At 38.6% G+C, this 24,579-nt stretch overlaps 2 protein-coding genes across 4 annotated transcripts in view; both read left to right on the top strand.

The window, feature by feature from the left end:
* Positions 1-13,256, top strand: part of LOC108971077 (glutamate receptor-interacting protein 1) — a 61,473-nt gene extending 48,217 nt beyond the window's left edge. For 2 of the 3 annotated variants that reach the window (XM_018936901.1, XM_018936900.1), the window contains exons 5-11: positions 1,494-1,684; positions 1,864-2,153; positions 4,319-4,482; positions 9,501-10,800; positions 11,601-11,806; positions 11,870-12,333; positions 12,403-12,504. In XM_018936901.1, coding sequence (XP_018792446.1) covers positions 1,494-1,684; positions 1,864-2,153; positions 4,319-4,482; positions 9,501-10,800; positions 11,601-11,806; positions 11,870-12,333; positions 12,403-12,504 — 2,717 coding nt within the window. Of the gene's footprint in view, positions 1-1,493; positions 1,685-1,863; positions 2,154-4,318; positions 4,483-9,500; positions 10,801-11,600; positions 11,807-11,869; positions 12,334-12,402 lie in introns of all 3 variants that reach the window. The other variant, XM_018936902.1, reaches the window with a different exon arrangement.
* A 7,397-nt stretch (positions 13,257-20,653) lies between these two features.
* The window catches only part of LOC108971071 (pancreatic lipase-related protein 2), a 9,214-nt gene continuing 5,288 nt past the window's right edge, over positions 20,654-24,579 (top strand). The window contains exon 1 of the mRNA XM_018936892.1: positions 20,654-21,334. Coding sequence (XP_018792437.1) covers positions 21,217-21,334 — 118 coding nt within the window. The 5' untranslated portion in view covers positions 20,654-21,216. The remainder of the gene's footprint in view (positions 21,335-24,579) is intronic.

The raw sequence follows: 24,579 nt of genomic DNA, 5'->3' as shown, positions 1-24,579 counted from the left end.
ATAGAAAACTGTAGTGTAAATAGGTATGTGAAGCATAACTTCTAAGCATCGCTTGATGAGAAGATCGTTCACTTTTGAACTGCGTGGCTTTAGGCTTATTTTTCGAAACGCTGAATTATTGCGTGAGCTTTTAGAGGTATCAAAGACTTCTAATGCATGAATAATAAAGCATGAATCAAAGTCAAGCACACCAGGCAATTTAAATCATAATTTTCCGGGTCTGTTTAACTCTTTCGTACACGATAAATTTGTGCCTCCTGGACAAACCGTCAACGCCAAGTTTTACATGGAAGTCCTCAAGAGACTCAAGGAAGGGTCAGTTAGGTACGACCAAGGCCAGCATCCCTACGCTTTCGCAGCCGTTCTACATACGTTTTTTTTTTGTTTCCTTGACTGAAAAGGCCGATAAAAGGGAGGCATTTTGAAACGACAGAGGCAATAAGTTTTTTTAAATCGACTCAGACCTATTACTTTCCGGGCAAATCTCTTATATCGTACTAGAGGAAGTTTCTGAAGATTGTAGATCAATTTAAAATTCAATTTGAAATAGTATGATATTGGTAAATGATCCCTAGTAAAGTTTATTTTCCTCAAAATATCTAGCTAGCTTTATAAGCTCATCGCTTTATAGGCTGATTCTCGAGGTAGATTAGGTTAAAGGGCTGAATTATCAGCATGGCGGGGGATTGAACTTCAACTGTTATGCCAGATATTTGAACTGGATGCCTAAAAGTGTAAGATCCAAGGTTTTTTAGGTTTGATCTGGTAAAGACGTGGCATTCGGAAACATTGAAATGATTGTAACTCAACTTCTTTTAAACGTTTGATGCAACTGGAACCCGTTTAAATGTTAGATATTACCGCATGAATCCCAAACGGACAGTGCCTGGTAGGTACACTTGGTTATATTTCGAAAAAGGAACAAAAACCTTGACAGTATTGTGAGGAGAGATGATGTATTGTAGACTGCTTGACGAAGGTTCCCCTAAAGTGTTGTAGGTTGACGAAATATAAAAATATATTGAGGTTATCGAAGACATAGAAACGGGTCGCACAGAGGCGAACGTCCTAGATACTATGCAAAAAATGTTAATTCACGAAATCTTCGAAATATAATACCCACAAATGAAAAATAAAAGTGTTTCAAACCCATTGTTTTTCTTCTCTTTTCTTTCCAACGTCACTACACCAATGAAACGCCACCCAATTCCTTTATGAACGCCACAACACCACTTTTCGTTGAATGATCTTCTGTCCGATCTGTCGTCACATGTCTTTAATGGAATTTCCACTGCTTCTGATCAACTGTCGAATCAAATCAATCGTCACCCGAATCACCAACAATGGCCATCGATGTGCCAACACTTGCGAACGGAATTGAATGTAATTTCAACGCCACCGAAACACACTTGTTGTTGTCTGGCACTGTGCTGCAACACTTTGTTTATGTGGATTTCGTATTGAATATATTGCAATTCTTCGGCACACTGCAGTCTCCCAGAATAGCTTGTGCGTCACATCGAAATTGGCGCAGATCACTGTGGAACGTGAGAGCGGTTGCTTGGGACTGACGTTGCGCGGCGGCGGCGATTTTCCATTGATCGTCACGCACGTTCGACCGCATGGACCCGTCTACAAGACCGGACGCATCAAACCGGGCGATCGGCTGCTACGTGTGGATAATGTGAGTTGTTCATGAAACAAAAAAAATTATATATGTTTAAGATATATTAATAGTGGCAAATGTTGAGTGCGCGTCGTGTAGTGGCTGTCGTTTGTGCGTTGCGCTTGACAATTTCCACCTGGTCTCATGAAAGTTTTTATTTTAGTTTGTTTTCCATTTTGCTCTAATGTTCTTTGTAGCTCTCACTGATTGGCAAGACATTGGCTGAGGCACAACAGATCATCAAGTGTGGCGGCCACGTTTCCGGTTATACAAATCTCACTGTCGAATATGATGTGTCCATCGTGCAGAGTGTTGAGTTTTCGATGGGACCGCTGCTGATTGAAATCGAACGTCCGTTGAATGATAAATTGGGTCTGGTATTGTGCAACTATCCGGCGACTAGTCATATGGATCATACGAAAATCGACGAAGTCAGTGCAGCTGGTGTTTATATAGCGAGCATAATGCCAGCGAGTATTGCGGACAGGTGAGTGATTGCATGGTAGTTTGGAAAGATTTTTCTACGAAATAATAAAAACAGGAGCTCGGTATTTTTAAGTATTTTCATAAAAGTGGAAGCGGGTCGTATGTTAATCGCACTTATGTATATTTATCAGAAGTTAATGACAAAAGTCAGCGGCAGCAAATGAAAATGTAGTAATAGCAATTGTGAGAGCGTTCTCCGAGGTAGCAAAACCACTCTTCTATCTCACAAATTCTACCATCTGCTTTCAAATATAAATTCTACAACTGAGGGGATCTGAAGGACTTTAAACACCATACCGAGTGTATGAAATAAATATGTATTCCGACAATCGCGTGGTTATGGTGATAGCTACATCATCAGTGGTTTGATCTGAGATAGATTAGAGATTCTATGAACGCTTAAATCCGAATAACTCAGTGTCTTTCTCATCTGAATACCACCTGATCATATATCGAATAAAGAGATTTAACGAGAGCGGTGACGCACAAAATATAAAGTTTTAGATTAGGTTAAGTTAATCTAGACTAAGACTAGTTTGGTCCTTTGCAATACCAGATGGAGTTTACTTGCTAAGTCCAAGAGGAGTGGTCATCGTTTAGGATGCCTGCGCTTGACACGAATGTTAATAGAGTCTGCGGCCTCACTGTCCATACCTCATCCAGTGTATCATTCTATGGGGACCCCAGATGCTTACAGCGTAGTCTTTCCAATGAGGGATAAGTACGCAAGAGAAACTCCATTGTTTCCCTGGTGCGCTGCTCTAGTCATTTCTTGCAGTTTTTTCGATCTGTCAGCCCCATCTTGTGGGCGTGTGCCGCCGCAGGGCAATGACCAGTTAGTATTCCTATCATGCTCCTACAGTCTTTTCTAACGAGTGCCAATAAGAATGCTGTGTACTTCCGATCCACCGTGTTGCACATGACTTTTGCAGCGTTTACTCGAAGTATCTTGAAGAAACCTAATTTCGTTTAGACTGAATTGATTCGATTACGTCAGCTATATAGGCTGATTTTTGGTGGATACACGACTAGTTTCTGCTAGGACTGCTGTTGTTAGATCAAAAAGACCATCGCATATCGACAAAACTCTTTTCAATTCACCGAGTTCGTACAATGTATGAATTTCGGTTGTCTCTGATTTGTGTTTCAACCTTAGCCTGTCCAAAGCTGGACAGTGGAGAAGATGGTGTCTTGATCATACAGACTTAATGTCTCCACTACATATTTTCCATTGCAATCTTGACAAGTTGCGTCCTCCAGAATCTTTAGTCTAACTGCGTGAGTGCCAATGGGACAATGTCTCATTAGAACGCCTATCCTAGTGATGCTTGCTTAGAGCTAGAAGTTCTATGGAGAAGGCTTCGCAACCCTGATGCAAAGTGCATAGCTTGCCTTTTCTTGCAATCTCATCGGCTTTACAACTTCCCACTATTCCGCTGTGGCCCGGCACCCAGACAAGTTTTTTATGGAAGGGAACTAATGCTACTGCAAGTGAGATCATGCATTCCTTGACGAACTTTGAGCTCACTGTCAGCGAGCTCTAGGCTTGTATTGCAGCTCTGCTATCGGTACCTCCCTGAAAGAGGTCGCACTATGGAGAAGTGTATTAGTTACGATACTAACATTTGCAAAGAATGTAAAATAGAGGATGATGATGAAAAAGTTCAGACTTTGAGTAAGCTAAACTTTGTATCATCATGTTCAATTTAACTTTCTTTTCAAATGTTAGTCTCTAGGAATATTGTCGATTTTTTTCGTATTCAGCGGAGAATTATATTCAATGAGCAAATAACGCTTACTATTCTTGCTATCCAAAATTCCAAAATATTGGTTATACCTTATACTGGATATATCCCAACCTTGCAACGAACTACGGACAGTCCATGATTTATTTCTTTCATGATGAAACTCTCCAAAAATATAGTGCCAAAATCTATTGACTCTAGAAACTAATAAAAAAAAAACAATATCTCAATATTGTCCTCCAACAAGGTGATCTTCAGATTTAATGTTTGAGATTTTGACATTATTTACCGCTACACTTTCATCCTACCACCAGCTGTTTGTTCATCACAGCTCAATTCCCCTCTCTTATATATCAACTACTTTGTCAAATATGACTTTCCTCCGGTAAATATGCAAATAAAACTCTGTTTTCCATTGCAGATGTGGCGCCTTGTCTGTGGGTGATCAAGTGCTCTCCATCGACGACACCATAATCGAGAATTCAGCCTACAGTCCGGACGAGGTGATGACAATGTTGGATGCGAACACGGGACGCGGCTACACACAGATGCAAATTATGCCGGCGCACGCGTTGACGCGAAGAGGTACGCTCACACACAAGTCATATGAATATCGTATATACCGTTAGAGACAGTGCTTAGGTGAAGCAGTGCATGGACGCGTGTTGCGTGTGCGACTTGTGAATTCTCACAACTAAAATGTTCGCTTCTACATTTGAAGTTGTTGTTTTCTTCTCTTTTCACCGCCGCTTGTCAGCGTCGCGTTGACAGCTGAGCACAGCCGCTTTGTTGACATATAATCGTGTTGTTGTTGTACCTACAACTTTTCGCATTATAGAATAGTGAGTTTCGACGCTGGAATTTTTTCCAAAATTTACAAATGCTCCGTTCTTCGCTGCGTATTTTTGACTAATTACAAAAACAAACTGTTGCAAGCTTTAGATTTATGCGACATTTGCATGTTGTGTGACAAGTAACAATGGCATTGTCATGTTGCTGGCGCAATGTTGCACGACTGTTGACAATATTTTGCGGTAACGTGCGTTGGTAGGCGCCTAAGTGATGGGCGATCAAAAAGTGAGTGCTCTAGAGTGAAGGGGGTTACGGGGCTAGAGGTGCAGATTTGAAACAGATTTACACATTAAATTTGGTTTTAACGGCAGATGGATGTGGAGAAATTGAGCTGCCTTTTTATAAACTTTTGTATCCCAGAAAGTTAGAAAATACCCTAGCCTTTCCACTTACTGCCATCAAAAGGGGGGTTGGCTCGTCCGTGGCTGTTTTCTTATTTTCATTGGTAGTCGCCAGACCCAGCGCACAAACCCAGCGTGGAGATGGTTCGCCTTCTCACTTTAGCTCGCCTTCAGACGGATGTTTGTTGTATACCCAGAGGATACTTGGTCTAAGTCGGAAGGTTTGGTCGGATGTCGGGCGCTGCTTGAGCCATATATAAAGCAATCGTTTCTGTCCACTCCCAAGTGAGTGGTACTCTTTCCTTACTTTCGTGAACTTCTACATATGGCTCCATCTTCCGTCAGGATCGGTAAGGACCGCTCCAAGCTGTTCGATACCAAACGAGGTTTCAGACAAGGTGACTCCCACAGAAGCAAAAGGGGCTGGTGGTGAATGAGAGCAAGGCGAAATATCCCCCCCTCCCAACAAACAAACAGCCGTCACTTTTGACAGTCATAACTTCGAAGTCTTAGATAATTTCGTCGATCTTTTAACCAGTATTAACACCTACAACAAAGTCAGCCTCGAAATTCAAAATTATGATATGTATGATAGTTTTTTTTTGTGTCTTGTCAGATCCTAAAAATCAGCTAATTCAAAAACTCTCAAAAATTAAAAATGTAAAATTGTCGAACATTTATTTTGATATAAATGGGACTTCAGTTCTATTAGTATGGAAATCGCTAGAATTCTTAAACGTTTGTCTCCACCAAATACAAAGCCTTTGTTTGATATTCCTTTTTAATTTCCAAAAATTTTTCCGAACTGCCTTTTGCTTTCTTGTTTCAGCGTTTAACCTATTTTGCACTTTTCAAATTTGATATGCAAGTTTTAAGACCAGCCAAACTGTTTCAAAATGAATAGGTCTAAAAATCAATGATCTCTCTTTCTCTCTCTCATACACCTTATTGCTCTCTTTTTTCATTTCTCCCCCTCCTTCTCTATCTATCTTAATTGCTTTTTGAAATATACAACGTTCAGTCCAATTCTCCTCGAAAAAAAAAAAAAAAAAAAAAAAAAAAAAAAACAAAAAAAAAAAAAAAAAAGAAAAAAAAAAAAAAAAAAAAAAAAAATACTGTCGACTCCAATAACAGTTTTCCGCAATAAAACCAAATCGAATTAACCAAACGAACGTTCACGAAGTAACAACAGATTATCAACGTAATAATTACGGTGAATTTATGCTTTTGATTTCTAAATGGCACACGGAAATGTAACAAAATTTAATAAAGTCCCTTAATCAAAAACAACTACAACAACATTTGTTGTTGCATTTCTCGTTTGATCAAAAGAAATGTGTTTTGAAATAAAAACTTAAAAATAGCAAATGGCTTTATGCCACAGTGCCGCTTGTCACACTCGAAGTGTGTCTCACCGATTTAATGGAGTTTTCAAAAAGCAACAACTCTGAGAACTTAATCCGCACGTTGTACCGCTGTGTTTACGATTCCCAACGTTAGCCAATTTGTTTTTATATGTGTGTGTGTAAGTGCATATATGTGCATGTGTCGGTGTGGTATTTTATGATCAGCAAATGTCACAAATTCATATTGACATAAGTCAAATTGCGGCTGACAGTGGCTCCGGCAACACTTCGCTTTACACATCTTCGGCGCAGATCGTTTTGATGTCGGCGCCATCGCTGTTTGCGTGTTTATCCATGTTTTTTTAGCGTTTTTATATTACTTTATATTTTATGGCAACCGCCAATTGGTTTTATACTGGCTGGTAATTTGGAAATTATGCCTTTATGGAACCACAATTCGCTTGCGAGGTACTGCAATGAGCGCAATTTTATATACTCGGAATATGTGTGTATGTATTTATGATTTGCAAAAATATGAATGTTTATTTTTTGTTGTCAGTAGCATTATATTTACTGCTGAAAATATGTGCTGTACTCCCTAATAGTATACAATAGGCTGGTACACACTGCGTATGAGTAATGTCCGGTAGGTTAATGGGAAGTTTATTAGATAATTCCGGAAGTGGTAAAAAAGAAATACCATCAACAGTTAAATATATAACTATAATACCCTTCACATGTGAATTTCTAAAGCGTAAAAGGGTATACAAATTTCTTTATCTTGATTTTGATCGATCAGTTTGTATGGCAGGTCCCTATATGCTATGGCGGTTCGATATGAACAATATTGTAGCTTCTTTGTGAGTAAAGGACGGTTGGCAAATTTGAGATCGATATTTCAAAGGTTTTCGTACTAGTTCGTATATGTATAAAAATGGGCATACGGACATGGCTAAATCGACTAAGCTCGACCCGCTGGTCATTTATTTACAACTGTAACTTTCATAACTCGAAGTTTTCTATAATTCGAACTCTTGAATAGGCAAGAAAACTGAACTCTTCATAGAAATTTCACAACTCGAAGTCTCTCTAACACGAAGTCTATTTTTTGTTGATTATCATGATTCGACTTTGGGAAGTTCAACCGTATATTCTATATAGTGTCTTCCTTTTGGTTGCTACAACATCGTGACAATCATATTCTTCTCTGAAGTGTCACAGGTGACATTGCTGAGGACTGTCTTCTGTCGGTTCTCTGCCTTTTTTTGTTCACCGTTATCGCATTTTTTTAATGAATTAAAAGGTGCATACTTAAGTCTATTTCTATCGAAAAGCCTCATTCAGGATCAGCTACACCTCAGTATAGATGTGGGCTTCAAACCTAGTGCTAAAAGTTATCATAACCTTAATACAAATTAATTTTCTTCTGCGCTTTTAACCTACTCTCTAGCTCTATATTGTGACAAAAAAGCACCCGGATATTGTAACTAAATTCCCGGGGTAAATTCTATTTCGCAAGAAATTTATTTTGCTTAGTTGACTAAGATTAAGACTGTTCTTAAGCCAAGTCAGGCACTTCTCCACCTTGTCTTTCCAACGGAGTCGAGGTCTTGCTCTTCCTCTGCTTCCCCGGCTGGTACTGCTCGCTATTGTCATCGTTCATGCCTCTGGATTTAGTTCAAATATGCGCCGCTTGGTTCGATAATCTGTTTCCATCTAGGCGGCATGCGAGTAATATCCCTTCTAGTGGATTTGCCTTGAACGAAGGAACACTTTAAAATAGCGCGAATTTCGGCTTTAGTGAACTCCATGTTTACACGTATATACATGTTGTACACAATATTCAAACTAATCATGCATAGTGTCGTTTTTTAGGTTAAGTCAAGATGTATAATATTGCCAGATACGAGCTCTGTAGCGCTTTATACATAGCCGTTAAATTCAAAAGTCAAAAAGGTGGAAGGGACTTATTTTCCAACCTAATATTTCGGTATCTCTCTTTCTAGTATTTCAAATTTCCTGAAAATGGTGTTACAAATATGCTTAAGGTCCATAAGAACATAATGACATACAAAATAAACTTATGGTATTTCAAATACATGATTTCCAAGCAGAATGTCATAAATCTTGTGAAATATAAAATATTTTTAAGAGACAGATATTGGAAAACAACATAAACTTTTAGGGAAAGGTCGGATAGAACAAATCGAGAGATATTGTAAGGGCATTTAAAGGTGTCAAAGGGATACGTGGTTAGATGTATGTATTTTTCTATGAATGTATGTATGTACATATATGTGTGTATATGTCAACGAATGTTTAAAAAAAAAATTTCTACAAATGTATGTGTGTATGTACTTGTGTGTATGAATAAGTTTGTGTTTAAGTGTATGGGCAGCCAACCCTTTGACTCGTAGGGATTTGATAGAACAACATAAAATCGTCGTGGAAATATGTGTAACAACTCAAATAAATTCATTACACACATACTCTCACGCATTATTACATGGAAGAGATTTGTTTTTCCGCTTTTATTGAAATATTTATTGGTTAACGAATTTCGAGAGCAAGCAGCCTTCGATTCAACTCCAGAATGTGCATGCATAACCATTTATGTAAGTGTGTACATATATATGTGTGTTTGTATGTATGTATATTTTTTTAATGTATGTGTGTGTGTCCATTGATGGCGCATCAAGTTTAGTTGAAATCTTGCCGAAAGCGAATTGAAATGCGTAGAAAAGCGAAAAGGCCTGAAAATCTTTAAAGTCCCATAAACGTGAGCGCGTGCGAGTGAGCACTTAATTTCCATTAAACAATATTGATGGGGTCGCTAAAAATAGCGTCGCGGGGCCAGCAAGCTTGTTGCTTGGAAATGAACTGAAAAGAACTTTCACTCAACTGCCATAGAACTCACAACTCATCGTGCCCCCTCAATCAAATGCACTCTTCAACACACACAACCGCACACACACACACACACAACCACACAGGCGCGCGCGCGTCTGTTAACAATATACAATATTTCACGTTTTATACATTTTCCACACATTTGCACTTTTAGGTCACACCACGCTCGGCAGTCCCAAGTATGGTTTCAGCACGCTGGAGTCACGCAAGTCACGGCAGCGTCAGCGCTTCGTGCGGAAGAGTTCGCTGCCCCTAGATGGAGGCGGTGGTGCAGGCAGCGGTGGCGGTGCTGTAGTTGGAGGCTGTGGCGCGGCGAGCAGTTGCAATGGCGGCGGCAGCACAGGCAGCAATAGCGGCACAGCGAGCAATGTCAGCGGTGGCAGCAGCGCCAGCGGTAGCAGCACCGGTGTTAACAGCAGCGCTTCAACGACTGGCGTTGGCGTTGGCGGTGTGGGCGTGGGGGTGGGCACACTGCATCATCCCAGCGCTATTGGTATTTGTCGGTCCGAAACGTTTCCCGTGCTGCTGGACTGTAGTCAAGGTTCTGGCATTGTGCTCGGGCTGACGACCGCTTGCGGACGCGCCGTGACCATTGCGCAAGTGTTGGCCGATTCGGTGGCCGATCGCAGCGGTTCGATACAGAAGGGCGATCGCATTGTGGCCATCAATAAAATGTACAATTTGGATGTGCAGACGATGCGCCAGTTGTTGGGCGAGAATCGTACGTTGCAGTCGGCGAAGTCAACACAATCAGCGGCCGCTAATTGGTTGGAATTGGAGATCGAAATCGATATGGCCGATTCGGTGGTGCCGTCGAGCGGTGTGTACAATGTGAAATTGTTGCGTGCTGGCAAATCCGGTTTGGGTATTAGCGTAAATGGTTCTAGTCATGGTGGATTCGTTATTTCCGATGTGAAACCGGGTAGTCCGGCGCATCGTACGGGCTCGCTACGTGGCGGCGATATACTTTTGGCGGTGGATAATCATCCCGTTCAGCATTATAATGTCGACTCACTGCTGAAGGAGAGTCCATCAGCTATGGATTTCACCACACTTACCGTGAAGCGTGTTATGTTGCCGGACTTCCTGTTCGATGCTCAGCAGAAAATGCCCACTCCCATTTATAGCAATTGTCCGGCCAGTCCGAGTGAACATGATTTGTATAGCACCGCTGCCTATGTCACGTCCAAGTTCAATGATTGCTTGTCTTTGAAGTCGACGACGCCACAATCAGATTTCTACCACAATACCGCCGGCATAGATGATGGTTGCAGTCTGCAGTCGGTGCAGATGCGTCATCATCCGCATCCCTGCAATACATGGAGTGCTAATACGTCCGCGATGGGTCGCTCGTTTGCAGCGCAGAATACACAGAGTTTGACCACGGAGCTGCCAGACAATGAGGACACAACTTACCAAGACTTTACCGGCTACGATTTGGATCGCTATGCGAGGTGAGTTGAAAAAATGATTTTGCTTACTAAGTTCCTAAACGAGGTTATATTTTTTTTCGTAGAACTCCTTCAGGAAATGATTTCTGTTACTAAATTTCTGTTACTAAAAATTATCCTCTAGTCATGCATAGGTAGTGTGGAGTTTGTAGTATCTGCGGATTTCCTCAACATTTCCCGGAGAGGAAGATGCAATTGGTAGCCAGACGCGAGCATTAGAACGAGCGGAAGACCCGCTTTGTCCACAGATTCCAGCCTGGCTCCCTTCCAAACCTCCCCCACCCGAGACACTACCCCTTATATAGGACAGCTGATCGCTCATAGACACATCTAATGAGCTTATGAATCCCATGGTGCCATCCGACAATCTCACACTTTGGGGGTGTCTGAGGGTTTCCTCTAACTACCTTTAGGAAGACGGAGGAGATAGCCGCCGCCACTCTATTCCATTCCACGCAAGAGATGGCACCATCCTTCCTGCTGCGCTCGAACACGCCTAGCTCTATTGAGCCAGCGTTTTCGCGATTACGCTAAAGGTTGGCGCAGCTCGCAGTCTTTCTGCAACGGAGCCTTCCCCTTCAGGAAGACCTCTGTCGCTTGACCGCTTCTTCGCACTCGTTCAGCACTCTCTTGGCCGCTAAGCGGTAGTCTGTCCTCAGCTTCCTAGCTATCGCTGTCCTTCTTGTACTACTAGTCTAAGTTAGAACTGATTTATTTTTCGCTAGTGTTAGTAGCTCGAAGATGGTGTAAATATCTATCACACTTTACATTCTCTTTAATTATTCATTCCTTTCTCCCACCAGCGCCGACTGCAGCGCCTTACTACCACCACCAATGGAGAACAAAGTGTACGGTTCCGCGGCCAGCTCCAGCAGCAAAAGCAGTGGCAGCAGTCTTCATCAGATCATCTTCACGGTGCGCTTGGAACCGAAAGGCGGCCTGTTGGGCATAACGCTCGCCGGCAGTGAGGACATTAGCAAACCCATAACGATCAGTGGCATTGTGGAAGGTAAGTATCGAATGCGTTTGGTTCTGGACCGAAACTTTACATTAACGAATTATGATTTTTCAGGCGGCATTGCGCACAAACACGGCCAAATACATATTGGCGATCAGCTGTTGGCCATCAATGAGGATTCGGTGCAAGGCATGCCGCTCTCACAGGCAACCAATATACTACAAAATCTCGGCGAAACTGTGGATTTGAAGATATTGCGCGCACACGAGATCGCCAGCATTATGGCTGGTGGGAATTTAGAGGGTGTCAACATGCCACAACCACAAGCCATTTACGCGAAAGTACAACGGCGCCCGCGCAGTCCTTCATCGCAAACGGATGCCGCGTCGACTAGTGGCAAAGACGGTGGCAAGCATCGTGTATTCCATGTGACCTTGAAAAAGGACAAAGTATACGATGACTACGGGTTTTCCGTGTCGGATGGTTTGTACGAGCGTGGCGTATTCATCAATCGCATACGTTCGGGTGGACCGGCGGATTTGAGCGGCGTACTCAAGCCGTTCGACAGAATTATGCAGGTTTGTACTAGGGGTTATGTTCCTTTTTACTATATATGGTTGTAATTAATGTGTATTGATGTAATGTAGGTAAATGAGATGAAGACGCAGGACTTTGATTGCTGCCTGACAGTGCCTTTGATCGCGGCCGCCGGCGACAAGATCGAGCTGATCATACAGCGCACGGAATGATCGTGGCGCCTGCCAGAGCAGCTGGTCTACAAATATAAATACTGACAATGCGTGTGCCTTTCTCTAACGTAGAATAACTTCAAAGCACGAATTTCGAGTTTCGTTTTGTTTAACCAAAAAAAAGTGTAGTATTTACCAAAAACTAAAAGAAAATGCGATAATGGCGTCGAGAGGGGTTGTAAGCTCACGTGCCACTTGAAGCACCATCGCAGAAACCATACCAAATATAAAAATTAATTAAATTAATCTTATGTATATGTTAGGGTACTAGCTTTAAGCGCGAAATAAATATTTTTTGTTTACGATTTTTCTTTTTTGTCAAATATACTAAATTAAATATTTCTAGTAGTTAGCAACAGACCGCAGTGCCATTGACTTACGAATTAAAGCTTTTGATACAGATTTGTTTTTAATATTTATGAAAAGTGTCTACTTCCAGCTTTAAAAACGACAAATAAACTGACAATAATGCAACTGTAGTGGCATACTTACATACATACATACATATATACAGACATATATGCGTCTAATTATAAGATGTATGTACTCCAATACTTACATATATAGTATAACCAAATGTTATATATGCAGAGTACCGTTATGCATGTATTACATAATATTATATATGTCCAGGTATATATTATATATACATTTGTCTTTCATACGATTTTGCAAAAAGTGTATTTTGTAAATTTTCCATTTGTTTATAGCCTTAAGGTATATTATATAACACTACTTATATACATATATGTACTCGTATGTCATTTGAATGCAATAAATATATACAATGTTAAATGATTTCATTTTTAAGAATTAAAAAATTTTCAAGGCTGATTTTGAATGGCGATCCATTTCGAGGCTCACTATTTTTCTAAGGAAAAAAATACTGAAACCTCAAATTTAAAAAGAAATGTTTATTATTATATGAAAAGACATTCTTTGGCATTCATTCGTTGAAGATTATCGCTTTCCAATGTTGACTGCAGATCCACGTTTCAGATGGTCCATCCGTTGAGTCCAATTTTCATTGACGCGTTCGAGCATTTTGACTGGTAACTGGCGAATGACACGCGTGATGTTTTGCTTCAAGGCCTGAATCGAAGCGGGATTGTCCGCATAATCTTTACACTTCACATGTCCTCACAGGAAACCATGTTACCACAACGGTAACACACGATCTTTGTGGCCAATCGATCGGTCGAAAACGTGAAATTTTCTGCTCACCGAAGTGTTCTCTAAATAAATGCATGGATTGATGCGATGTGTGGGAGGTGGTGCCGACTTGTTGGAACCGAATGTCGCCGAGTTCATGAGCTTCAATTTCAGGCACCAAAGAGTCGGTTATCATGGTGAGAGAGAATTCAACATTTAAAATGTTTAAAAAACGGATGCTGTGATTTTGACTGTGTGTGTGCCTGGCATGTTTGTTTAAGGAAATGTCATCTTAACTTATGAAGCCCATTTCCGGCTTAATGGCTTCGTCAACAAAAAGGTTGCTATTGGAGTTAATCAAATTCTCTTGTGGTTTATGGAATGAATTACATTGTCAAAAATTTAACGTTTACTTTCAGATTGTGGTATGGCGGCAGCTTCAAGCCTTTTTTCTTTCGAATTAAGTTAGGAAATGACATTACTATCAATAGCGAGCGTTCACTATTTGCAACAAATCGGTGCGCCATCTCATGTTTCAGGTCTAAACTGTGATGACTCATTTATTTCGAGAAATGGCCATGTTAAATGGCAACTAGAATCAAATCGAATGATTTTGAACTTCTCTAGATTATCTTCTCTGCGGTAATGTGAAGTTGGTTGTGAAGCATCTTATCATAGAAAATTCATAGATATGCAAACAGAGCGGTGGTGGCCATTTGGCGGAGATTTTGTTCAAACCATAAATGACATAAAACAACACGTCGTTCTTGTTGGTAGACTCTCTATTCAATTTCATTGCTTTTCCTTCTTCTTCGTTGGCACTTCAACCGTGTATCGGTTTACGCCTCGAGCACTAAATGTCACTTTTTGCCTTTGCGAGTTCGCGTCAGCAGTACATCCCACGTGCAGACAGGTCGCTAAGCGTGGGCACTCTTGCTTCCGTTGTCCACTTAGGTTTTTTGAATCGTAAGAGCTTTTCCTTTGATTATCATCTTCATCGACATAACCTAACAAACTCATTCGTTGGTATTTTAGGCTTAATTATATTCATGTATGTCATACAGTTCGTGATTCTATCTTCTTTGATATTCATCGCTTATCCGAACGGATCCAAAGACTTTGCGCAGAAAGTTCTCTCGCATGTTCCATTCCAGTTTCATACTCCTTTATTTACATATATAATCAAATCCTAAAATAGAAATTTATTTGGACAAGTTACTCAGGAAACCATACTTTTTTTAATTCTTATTTTGTTTCCTGTATTAACGCGAATTAAGAAGTGGCACAAACAAAAAATGTGCTCTTCCTTGCTTCGATGAAATTACTTTGTGCCTGTATATGTGCATATGTATATGGAAATGTTTAAAACCTCTGTAAGTAAAAGTTCTTAAAAGCTTTGCATTGAACAGTTTGATCACCACTGTAATATATTGTTTAGAAATTGCAAATAAATACAAAATGTTAGGGGTAATTAATAATTAATAAATAATAAAAAGGAAAAACGCCAAACACGTTTCAAATTTTAATGTCTAAATAAAAACTTTTAGCGAAAATTTATGAAACAGTAGGAAAGGCTTTTTTTTCTGGGTTTTAGATCAAAAAATGCCTATTTACTACATGAATTTAGTTTTCATTTCCGCTTATTGAAATTCGCATTCGAAATCGGCTAGCGGGTCTTCGAAGTTTGAAATTGAGCTCACTTTAGAAAAATATTGTTAACAATAATTACAAAAATAAGAATAAAAGTGTCGACATGGTTGGACTTTTTTCGTCTAAAGATGAAAAGATTTATATAACAGTTGGTATTATATTCACAGATGCTATAAAGATTCAAACTTATAAGATATAGTAAAATTAAAAGATATGTTTTGAAAATTCCTAAGCGGTCTTTTGAGCAATCATGTACAATACATATGTATACAGTTTGTATTTCAAAATGACAGAAAAGTCAGACGTTTATTACTCTATGTACTTCGCTTGAATAATAAATATTTGATAGATGCTTAGAAAGGATATTAATTTTTTACAACAAAAATTGGTGGCTCTATGTCATTTTAATTGAAGAAAATTGCGAAGATAAACTGGACGTTCCATCATTGAGCGCTTCTGGCAAGCAATTAAGTTATAATTGCACAATTAGTTAATTGCCTAAATTTATGGTAAATTGTTGACAATTAAGAATTAGTTTACGATGTTTCTCTGGTTTGATTAATACTAAAGCTATGCTTTTCAGATATTTATTGGCGCTCTAATTGATCTCATTAAGAGACTGTCTGAAAGTCAAGCTTAGAAAGAAACCTCATTAAGGCTGCCTAAAGAAGTTCTTTGAGCTTTTCTTTAATTTCTCTCACAAACAGGCATTTTTTATGGAAATTCATAGATTTAGTTGTTACACGAGATTCTTCTAGTTCATATGTCAATCAAAGGCCGTGCGCGGCTCAATTACGGACTGAAGCTTTGCATATGGTAATTATGTAATTATTTTTATGTCGGTTACTATGTAAGTACCGCAAACGTCACAGCAATTAGTCGACGCGTGTAAATAAGCTATTTACAATAATTTCAGACGTTGATTAAAGATTAAAAATAAAATTATATAAAAATACGTTTTACAAGCACCACAAACATTATTTACAAATATTCATAATTATATACGATTATGTGCATATGTAAATGTGTGTGTTTGGATGTGCCTACGTTTACATGTAGGAGTACCTACGTCAGCACAGTTGTTAGCGCTAATGATTATCTATGGTAAATTAGTATTTCGACAGAAAATAAAATCAGCTTTAAAAATGCTTGAACTTTGGATTTGCTCAGTGAGCACTTGAACCGGATTATGTATTTTTAGGTTTAATTAAATCCTACATTTTATTAATAATAATTAAGAAATATTTCCATAGAAGATTTGTTAACAAAAACTGCTTCTTACGCACGAGATTGTTTTATGGAAGTGTAAGGTAGGGTAAGAGGGGTACATAATTGATTACAAAATTCTAAGCACATTACAATGAGCATTAAGGGTGATTAATAGAAGCGAAGAGTGGATATACACGCCTACTATATAAGCAGCTTAAAGCTCCCTAAGGAACGCAAGTATTCATCCTTCAGTGGCTCCTGCTGTCGGAGCATCTGTTGCGGATTTCTGTAATTACATAAGTATATCTGACTGGAACATAAAAGAGATCCATATCGGTAGAAGATATTGCATTTTTGGGATACTACAAGTTATTTTGGAGGAAGATCGTGACAAATATCAAGAATATACGACCTTTTTATAGATAAAGTATCAAACCATATTAGTCCGAGCTCAAAAGTTCACGCAAGTGAGGAAAGTTCTCTGAGCCCCATTCACTTGGGAATGGCCAGAAACGATTCTTTTACATACGACTGAAGCAGCTCACGACTTCCGGTCTTGGATCAAGTATCCTCTGGGTAGCCAAAAAAACATCCGTTTGAAGGCGAGCTAAAGTGAGAAGGCGAAACAATCCCTCCCCAGGGTTGTGCGCTGAGTCTAGGACCTGCCACGTAAAACACACTAGCAATGAAAAGAAGAAAAATGGCTCGAAGGAGAGACCTCCCTTCAAACATAGTAAAAATACCGATATAAGAGCATGTACCTGGAATGTCCGGACCCTTAATTGGAAGATGCTCCTGCCCAGCGGGTTTATGTCATCTTAGAATAAAGACTGCCATGACCACCGTCCAAGAAATGCGATGGATGGGACAAGGACTGAGACGAGTAGGTCCTTGCGACATTTACTAAAGTGGACATATAATGAAGCACTAATTCGGTGTGGCCTTCATGGTGAGAGAGAGATCCCGTCGCCGAGTACTGTCATTCACTCCGGTGGATGTACGTCCAGTCACAATCTGCATCAAAGCGAAGTTCTTCAACATATCGCTTATTTCCGCCCACATGCCGACGGAAGAGACTTGGCCAATAAAGGAGAAAAAGTTTGAAATCGCGTTGCTAATGTCACCAGTTGGCGGCTTGACATCCAAGAAATTCGAAGAAACTGAACCTTAAGTAATTTTTCAATACCACTCACTTGGAGAAGCTTCATTTTGATATAGAATTTGTGAATAAAAGAAGCTCTTGACTCACTCACTAAGCCGTACTACGTCCCAACTAGCGAAACGACGCAAATACTCGACCAAAATAACACCCATGTCTAACAAGGGAAAATATTTATTATTATTCTTCTATATACGTAAGACTCTTGAAGAAAATATTGTGCATTTGAGGCAAATAAATAATATTTACTGTGATTTCCAAAAACAACACGTAAACAATTGCAAATAACAAGAAATACAGCAAGAAGGCAAAAGTTAGGTGGGGCCATGTGCCCCCCAATGAGGAATTCAATAAGTCACTAATTCACGTTTAATTTGTTCTGCGAGCTATAAACACACTATTACATACATATTTGTTATTGTCTCTGCCCAGTTTGAAAGTCCAAGCGTCCATGCGGCAGTTGCAGCGCCGAGTTGTTTACCTCCCCCGATAAGACCGATTGTCGCTGGCTAGCACAAGAATCTGTCTCGGGCCGCGCTGCGATTGACGTCAATCGATTATAATCCTGTTAAAATATTGTAAAAGCAATATAAACTCTTACAAACATGCATATACATATGTATATAGCAATTATTATGGATCAAGCAAGGTCCTCCTTGCTGGACTTTGCTCTGTTGACAACTTGCCGGAGGCAAACGCGCTGTATAGCGTACGCCACAACTGATAAGGCTCATATGCAGGCGGTGTTTAAAGCTGCAAAATGCGCATAATGAGCACGATTATAAAGAAATTATTTTGGTATGTACCTTTACGAGGGTGCCGCATAGGAAACCGGTTTTGGAGATGACTTTGATAATGACTGAATGTAGAGGAGCCGTGCTAAGTTATGACAATGAGAAAATGCTTGTGACTTAACGTTTTTGTATAAGAGAGAGAAGCAAAAATAACCGTATTAGGAGATGGCTGATTATGGGTAAACCAAACTCTTAATGTGAAGGCTGTTAATATTCTTTCTTTGATATATATGATTGACTGCAATTATCGATGAGTCGTTCGAGAATTTCGACTTTTAAGTGGCAATCGATACTCATGAGGTTTTGCTCAAGGCCTGAATCGAAGCGGGATTGCCCGCATAGACTTTACACTTTACATATCTACACAGGAAAAACTATAACGTTGTGTTATCACACGATCTTGGTTACCAATCGACCGGCCCAAAACGTGTAATTATCTGCTCATCCAAGTATTCTCTCAATAAATCCATTGATTGTTGCGATGTGTGGAAAGTGGCACGGTCTTGTTGAAACCAAATGTCGCCGAGGTCACGATCTTCAATTCCAGGCAACAAATAGTCGGTTATCAGGCGCGATAACGGTCGCCACTGACGTTTACGTTCTCATCGTTATCATTTTTGAAGAAATTTGGACCGATGGTTTCCACAGCACACAAACCACACTAAACTATTCTTTTTTCTGGATGAAATGGTAGCTCTTGAATCGCTATGGGTTCTTCATTGAGCCAGAAATGGGCTTCTTCGCTGAACAAAATTTGACACGAAAACGTGGGACATTCTTGGAACTTTTCAAGCGCCCATAGAGTGCTTTTGCACAAACTGTATTTTGTGCGCTTTCAATTTAAGATTTCGATGTAAAATGCGTCAAGTCGTTGCATACCTCAGTCCGAGTTGCTGTGAATGGCGTCGCATCGACTCTCCACGGTCTTCTTGGGCACTCTCAGCCAAAGCTGCTATATTTTCTTCACTGCTTGCTGGACGTGAAGTACTCAGTCGAATATTATCAAATAATGAATGCTGGGTCTCAAGATGAGTGATGATATTGCGAATAGAACGCTCAGTAAGCCGATTATGTTGACAATAATTTGAAAAAAAAAAAATAATAATAATAAAAAAATGCGGGAAACTCACTCTTTATCGTAATAAAGTTCAGACGTAAATCTTTCCATGATGATGTTTTTATATATAAAAACTGTGCCGGGTATTAGAGCTTCGGTGTGGCCATAGATAGTATTTTTCTTGTTTTATGTTTTAACAAGCACTCTTGGCCTATTAAATCTATTTACGCTGAATGTTTAATGATAAATCAATATTTTCAATCTTAAACAAAACATACAAACATACATTTAGGTACATACATACTTCTAATATTAGACTACTAAGTATGTTTTGTTAAACATACGTCTATGTATATATACACACATATCTACCTGAGTACACCTGGTCCATAAGCAGCGCAAGAAAGTCAAAACTTCAATATGTGCATGTGCATATACATATGTGTGTATGTATGTAAGTTAATTGAAAATTATTGATATAGTAGTACAAACAAACATACATATTTCATTATTTGCAATTATTCTTTTTCGATTTGCTCATTCGCTCTTCTCGAATGTTCCGATGTGAGCAAAGTAATTACCAAACAAAATGTGCAAATATGTGCGTGCTATTAGTAAACATGCGTGCACCAACAAATACTACATATTTATATATATGTACATACATATAAACATATGCACATATGTATGTATGTGTGTATGTGAAGTCATGTTCACAGCGGTTTACCTTTCATCACTGGTGCCATCTGACTTAACGAGCAAGAATCAAGATCAGTTGCAAGCGCAACAACTCCAAAAGCTGTAATTACAATGTAATGCAACAACAACAGAGCGTTTGTATGTATGCATGTCTATGCACAGTTATCAAGCCTCACCGCACTCAACCTCACCGCAACTTATCTCTACTCATCTCACCAGCTCAATCTCAAGCCAAGTCAAAGCCGAAGAACTAGCCGAATAAACGAAGAATTACCACGATTTGCGTGTCTCTTGCGCTGACCGACTTGCTAACTGCTGTGTGAACTCATGTTCGTTTGCGATCGGCTACACTTGATTTCGCTGCGGAAGATTAAGTGCGTCACGGTGCACGCGAGTATCAATAAAATTGCCGCAACGCAGCTGATACGAGTCAGTATAGCGGCGTTTTTCAATCAAAACAGATGAGCTTGGCGAGCAAAAACGATCGTCGGCAATATAGGCAGACCTACGCTCCCACCTATAAGAAAAGTCAAAGTGAGTGTAATTGAAAAGTGTAAAGCGAAAGTTGGAAGAAAGTGGAAGACGAAAGAACCTTAAGACAAGAACTGAACTGCGTGCGGAAAGTGCATTTGCTGCGGTAAACTTGAAACAACAAAAAGTGATCATTAAACTCGCAAAAGCACAAAGTGTTCATACTTAATTGCAAAGTGATCGCATCCAATAAAAATTCCAGAAAAAGATCTTCAATTCTACGCTGTAAAGTTAGAACGAAAATGTAGCTGCTCACTGCTGCGTTGAATATCAATTTGTGCGCTATTTTTGGCAAGTGATCGCTAGTGAAGTAAAAAAGTAAAAAAAAAAAAAACTGTGATAATTACAACAATAAACATAGAACAAAAACAATAAAAACCGTTAAGGTTATAAGCAGACATTATAAGAATCAATAAGAATTTTTATTGTCATTGCAATATTTGCTAAACAACAACAACAGCATGTACATATCGAATTCCACCGGTGGCCTGATGCTGCAGACGATGCTCTATTTGGCAAATCAGACCAGTAGAGCAGCGGTGAACACATTGGTCGATCTGCCGCCAGCGCAGAAAAGTGGTAAGTGCATGATCATGAATCACATTTGTGTGAAATACGTGTGTATGTATGTACATATGTGTGAATGTGCCTCGTGTGGCATGTGGCGCGATTGACAGGTGGCGTGTTGCGTTGAGGAAGTTGCACTAAGTGCAATTTGAGGAGAATTTTTGCTTGCGGGGGGCATATTTACAGTTATTTATTAGCAATGTGAGCGATTTCTTTCCTATGTATGCAACTAGTTACAAACTAGTATGAAATTGGTTATAAACTATTTTTCTTTTAATAGCATGTTTACAAAATATTTGCTAGCTATGAGAGTGATTTATTTTCTATGCAAACAACTAGTTACAAACTAGTCCGAACTACTTTTAAATTATTTTAATTTTAATAACAAATTCACAGTTATTTACTAGCAACCAGAGCGATTTATGTACTTCCCAAGTATGTAACTAGTTACAAACTAGTCCGAAACTAGTTCAAAGTAATTATGTTTTTAATGAAAGTGGAAGTATAGCGACTTTAAAAACTGTTCATCTTTGTATTTAACTTGTTAGCGCTAGCGCTTTATGAGTTTGTAGCAAAGGGCTCAGAAAATCTAGTTAAATTATATATTCGAGTTTCACCACTTATGAATTTGTTGGCAATTTAATTAAAATGTGTAGCAGTCTGTCATACAGGCATAATTTCTTCTAGCTTTTAATTACGACAACTAGTTACAAACTAGTGCCAAACTGGTTCCAAGTGAGTTTTTTTTTTTTTAGTTTCTGCTAAATGTGTCATAAAATGCTGCGAAATCTCCTCAGCTATATTTCTAGCGAATGTAAGCTGTATCATAGAGTCCTTTTCAGTTCACTTAGACTGGTTAGTATTCAGAATAATAACACTCGCTTACAGTCATTTGCGGCTGTGATGTTGGAGGCCATTTTTGATAATTTTGGGTTTGCTAAAACCTGAAATGATAGCAAAAATTTCCCAACACGTTGGATTTTTTGTGTTAACCCATAACTACACCGCAACTAGTCCAAAATAGTTAGCACTTAAACACAATTTATATCTTTGAAAGTAGTTAATAATAACAAAAATAATATATTAAGAAACTTTTGGCAACTAGTCCGTAACTACACCGAAACTAGTCGAAAATAGTTAGTATATGAACACAGTCTATACCCATTATTTAAACTCTTCATTGAAAGTAGTTAATAATGTAAAAAAAATTACATTATGCAATTAGTTACAAAACACCTTCGTTACGTAACTACTTCACCTTACGCCACAGAAAGTGCCGAAATACTACATTAGCTGCTAAATTACATATTTTCAAATTGCAACATTCATATGCACGAATTTGCCCAAACCTGCCTCAGACCAAACTCGCTTTTAAGAACCAACCAAATTTATGTCAAGCGATTGCGTGAACATGGTTGCAAGTTAGTCAACTCGGAAATGACCGATTTCGTAAGTTGCTTGGGAAGCGGAATAGTGGTAAAACTAGTCTAAAAATTTCGTCACATATGCAATCAACCTGTCTAGTGGCCAGTTATCGATTTGGTTCTCTTCAATTCTTTTTTCACAAGTTTCTTGTTGCCCACTGCCCGGCCACCCCTCCCTCCGCTGAGGTTGCAAGCTGTACTGCTCTGCATTGCTATAGATTCTATGTCTGCTTGCCGGCAAATATTTGGTAATATGTAAACTAGTGACCGCTTTTTGTGCACACATTTACATACATACATAATATATTCACAGACATTCAAATACATGCATATCTATGTATGTATAGTAAATACCTTAATATCTGGTTTTCTTAATTTAATTTTAATTTTTTTTGTGGAATTTGGTTTTGTCTTTTAATATGCCATGAAAGTCTTGACTTAAAAATTTGTTGAACCATTGTTTGTTGAGTAGCTACTTAAGTGCAAACACATGTTTATAAATGTAAATGCAAACATACATACATGTATGAGGTCGCGCTGTTCATTCAGCCGCATAAACTTGTTTTTTTTATTTATGTACAAAGGTACAAACATACATAAATTTTCACAAATTTACTCTTTGACAATGAGAGCCAAGGGAAATTTTCACTTTAGTGCATCAATTATAAACATAAAATTGTATGTATATTATCAAAGGCAAATGTTTTATATTGTGATTTTTGGCTACCAAGAGAGGTTTTTGGTAAAACAAAAAAAAAAAAAAAAAAAAAAAAAAAAAAAAAAAAAAAAAAAAAAAAAAAAAAAAAAAAAAAAAAAAAAAAAAAAACCAAAGATACCATTCGTTGGACCATACAGTGGTCCAATAAAGAAAACTTCTTCTGATATTTTAGCCTTGCTTAGGGAAACATTCTGAGTAAAATTTCGTAAAGATATCTCGTCAAATAAAAATGTTTTCTATACAAGATCATGATTTTGATCGTTCAGTTTGTATGGCAGCTATATGATATAGTCGGCCCATATCAGCGCTTCCGACAAATGAGCAGCCTCTTGATGAGTAAAAGACATGTCCAAAATTTTAGATTGATAACTCGAAAACTGAGTACCTGGCTCGCGTATATCAGACTCAGCTCTTCACGGTAATTATTTAGGGTACAGTTTTAGGTATATAAAAAAGAAATTATAAAGTAGATGGCATACTATATTCCATATATACATATGTAAGTAAGTCACCTAAATGACAAACTAACCTAACACCTTTTTTTCATAAGTTTACAGGCGAAGGAAAAAAAGTATAATAGAAACCGTTCATATTGAAACAAAAATTGAGTTTCGGTTATAAAATGGTTATATATTGATTATAACTTGGTTATATATTGGTTATGTCTGACAGCGCAAACTAAAAATTGTATGCTACATGCAACTCAATTTCGATTTTTTTGCTGATACGCTGTTTTGCAATTCAAGTTAGGATATGAAGCTTTGTTCTATACATATTATACATAAGGTAGTTGAAAAAGGCATTTCGTATTTCTAATCGAACTTCAAATTTGGCAATAAAGACGTTTTCGACTAACCAGTATATAAATTGAAATTTTAATTATATACTCTTGAAACTCATATTTAGTCAGAAATTTGTGCAAAATTATTGATTACTTTTAGCACTAAAAAAATGTCTGGACAATATTTCACAAATAATTTATTGCTCGAGACAGACAAGATAAGAACTTCCATTAATACTGTTGCCAACCACCTACAACAACGATTAAATGCAAATAATAACAAAATTGTACACAAAAAAAAAAATATAAGAAAATAACAATAAAAAAAGAGACA

This window comes from Bactrocera latifrons, unplaced genomic scaffold (genome assembly GCF_001853355.1).
Source record: "Bactrocera latifrons isolate USDA-ARS-PBARC rearing strain unplaced genomic scaffold, ASM185335v1 scaffold_32, whole genome shotgun sequence".
In the NCBI taxonomy this organism is placed as follows: domain Eukaryota; kingdom Metazoa; phylum Arthropoda; class Insecta; order Diptera; family Tephritidae; genus Bactrocera; species Bactrocera latifrons.
This window is presented reverse-complemented; position numbering and strand designations above follow the sequence as displayed.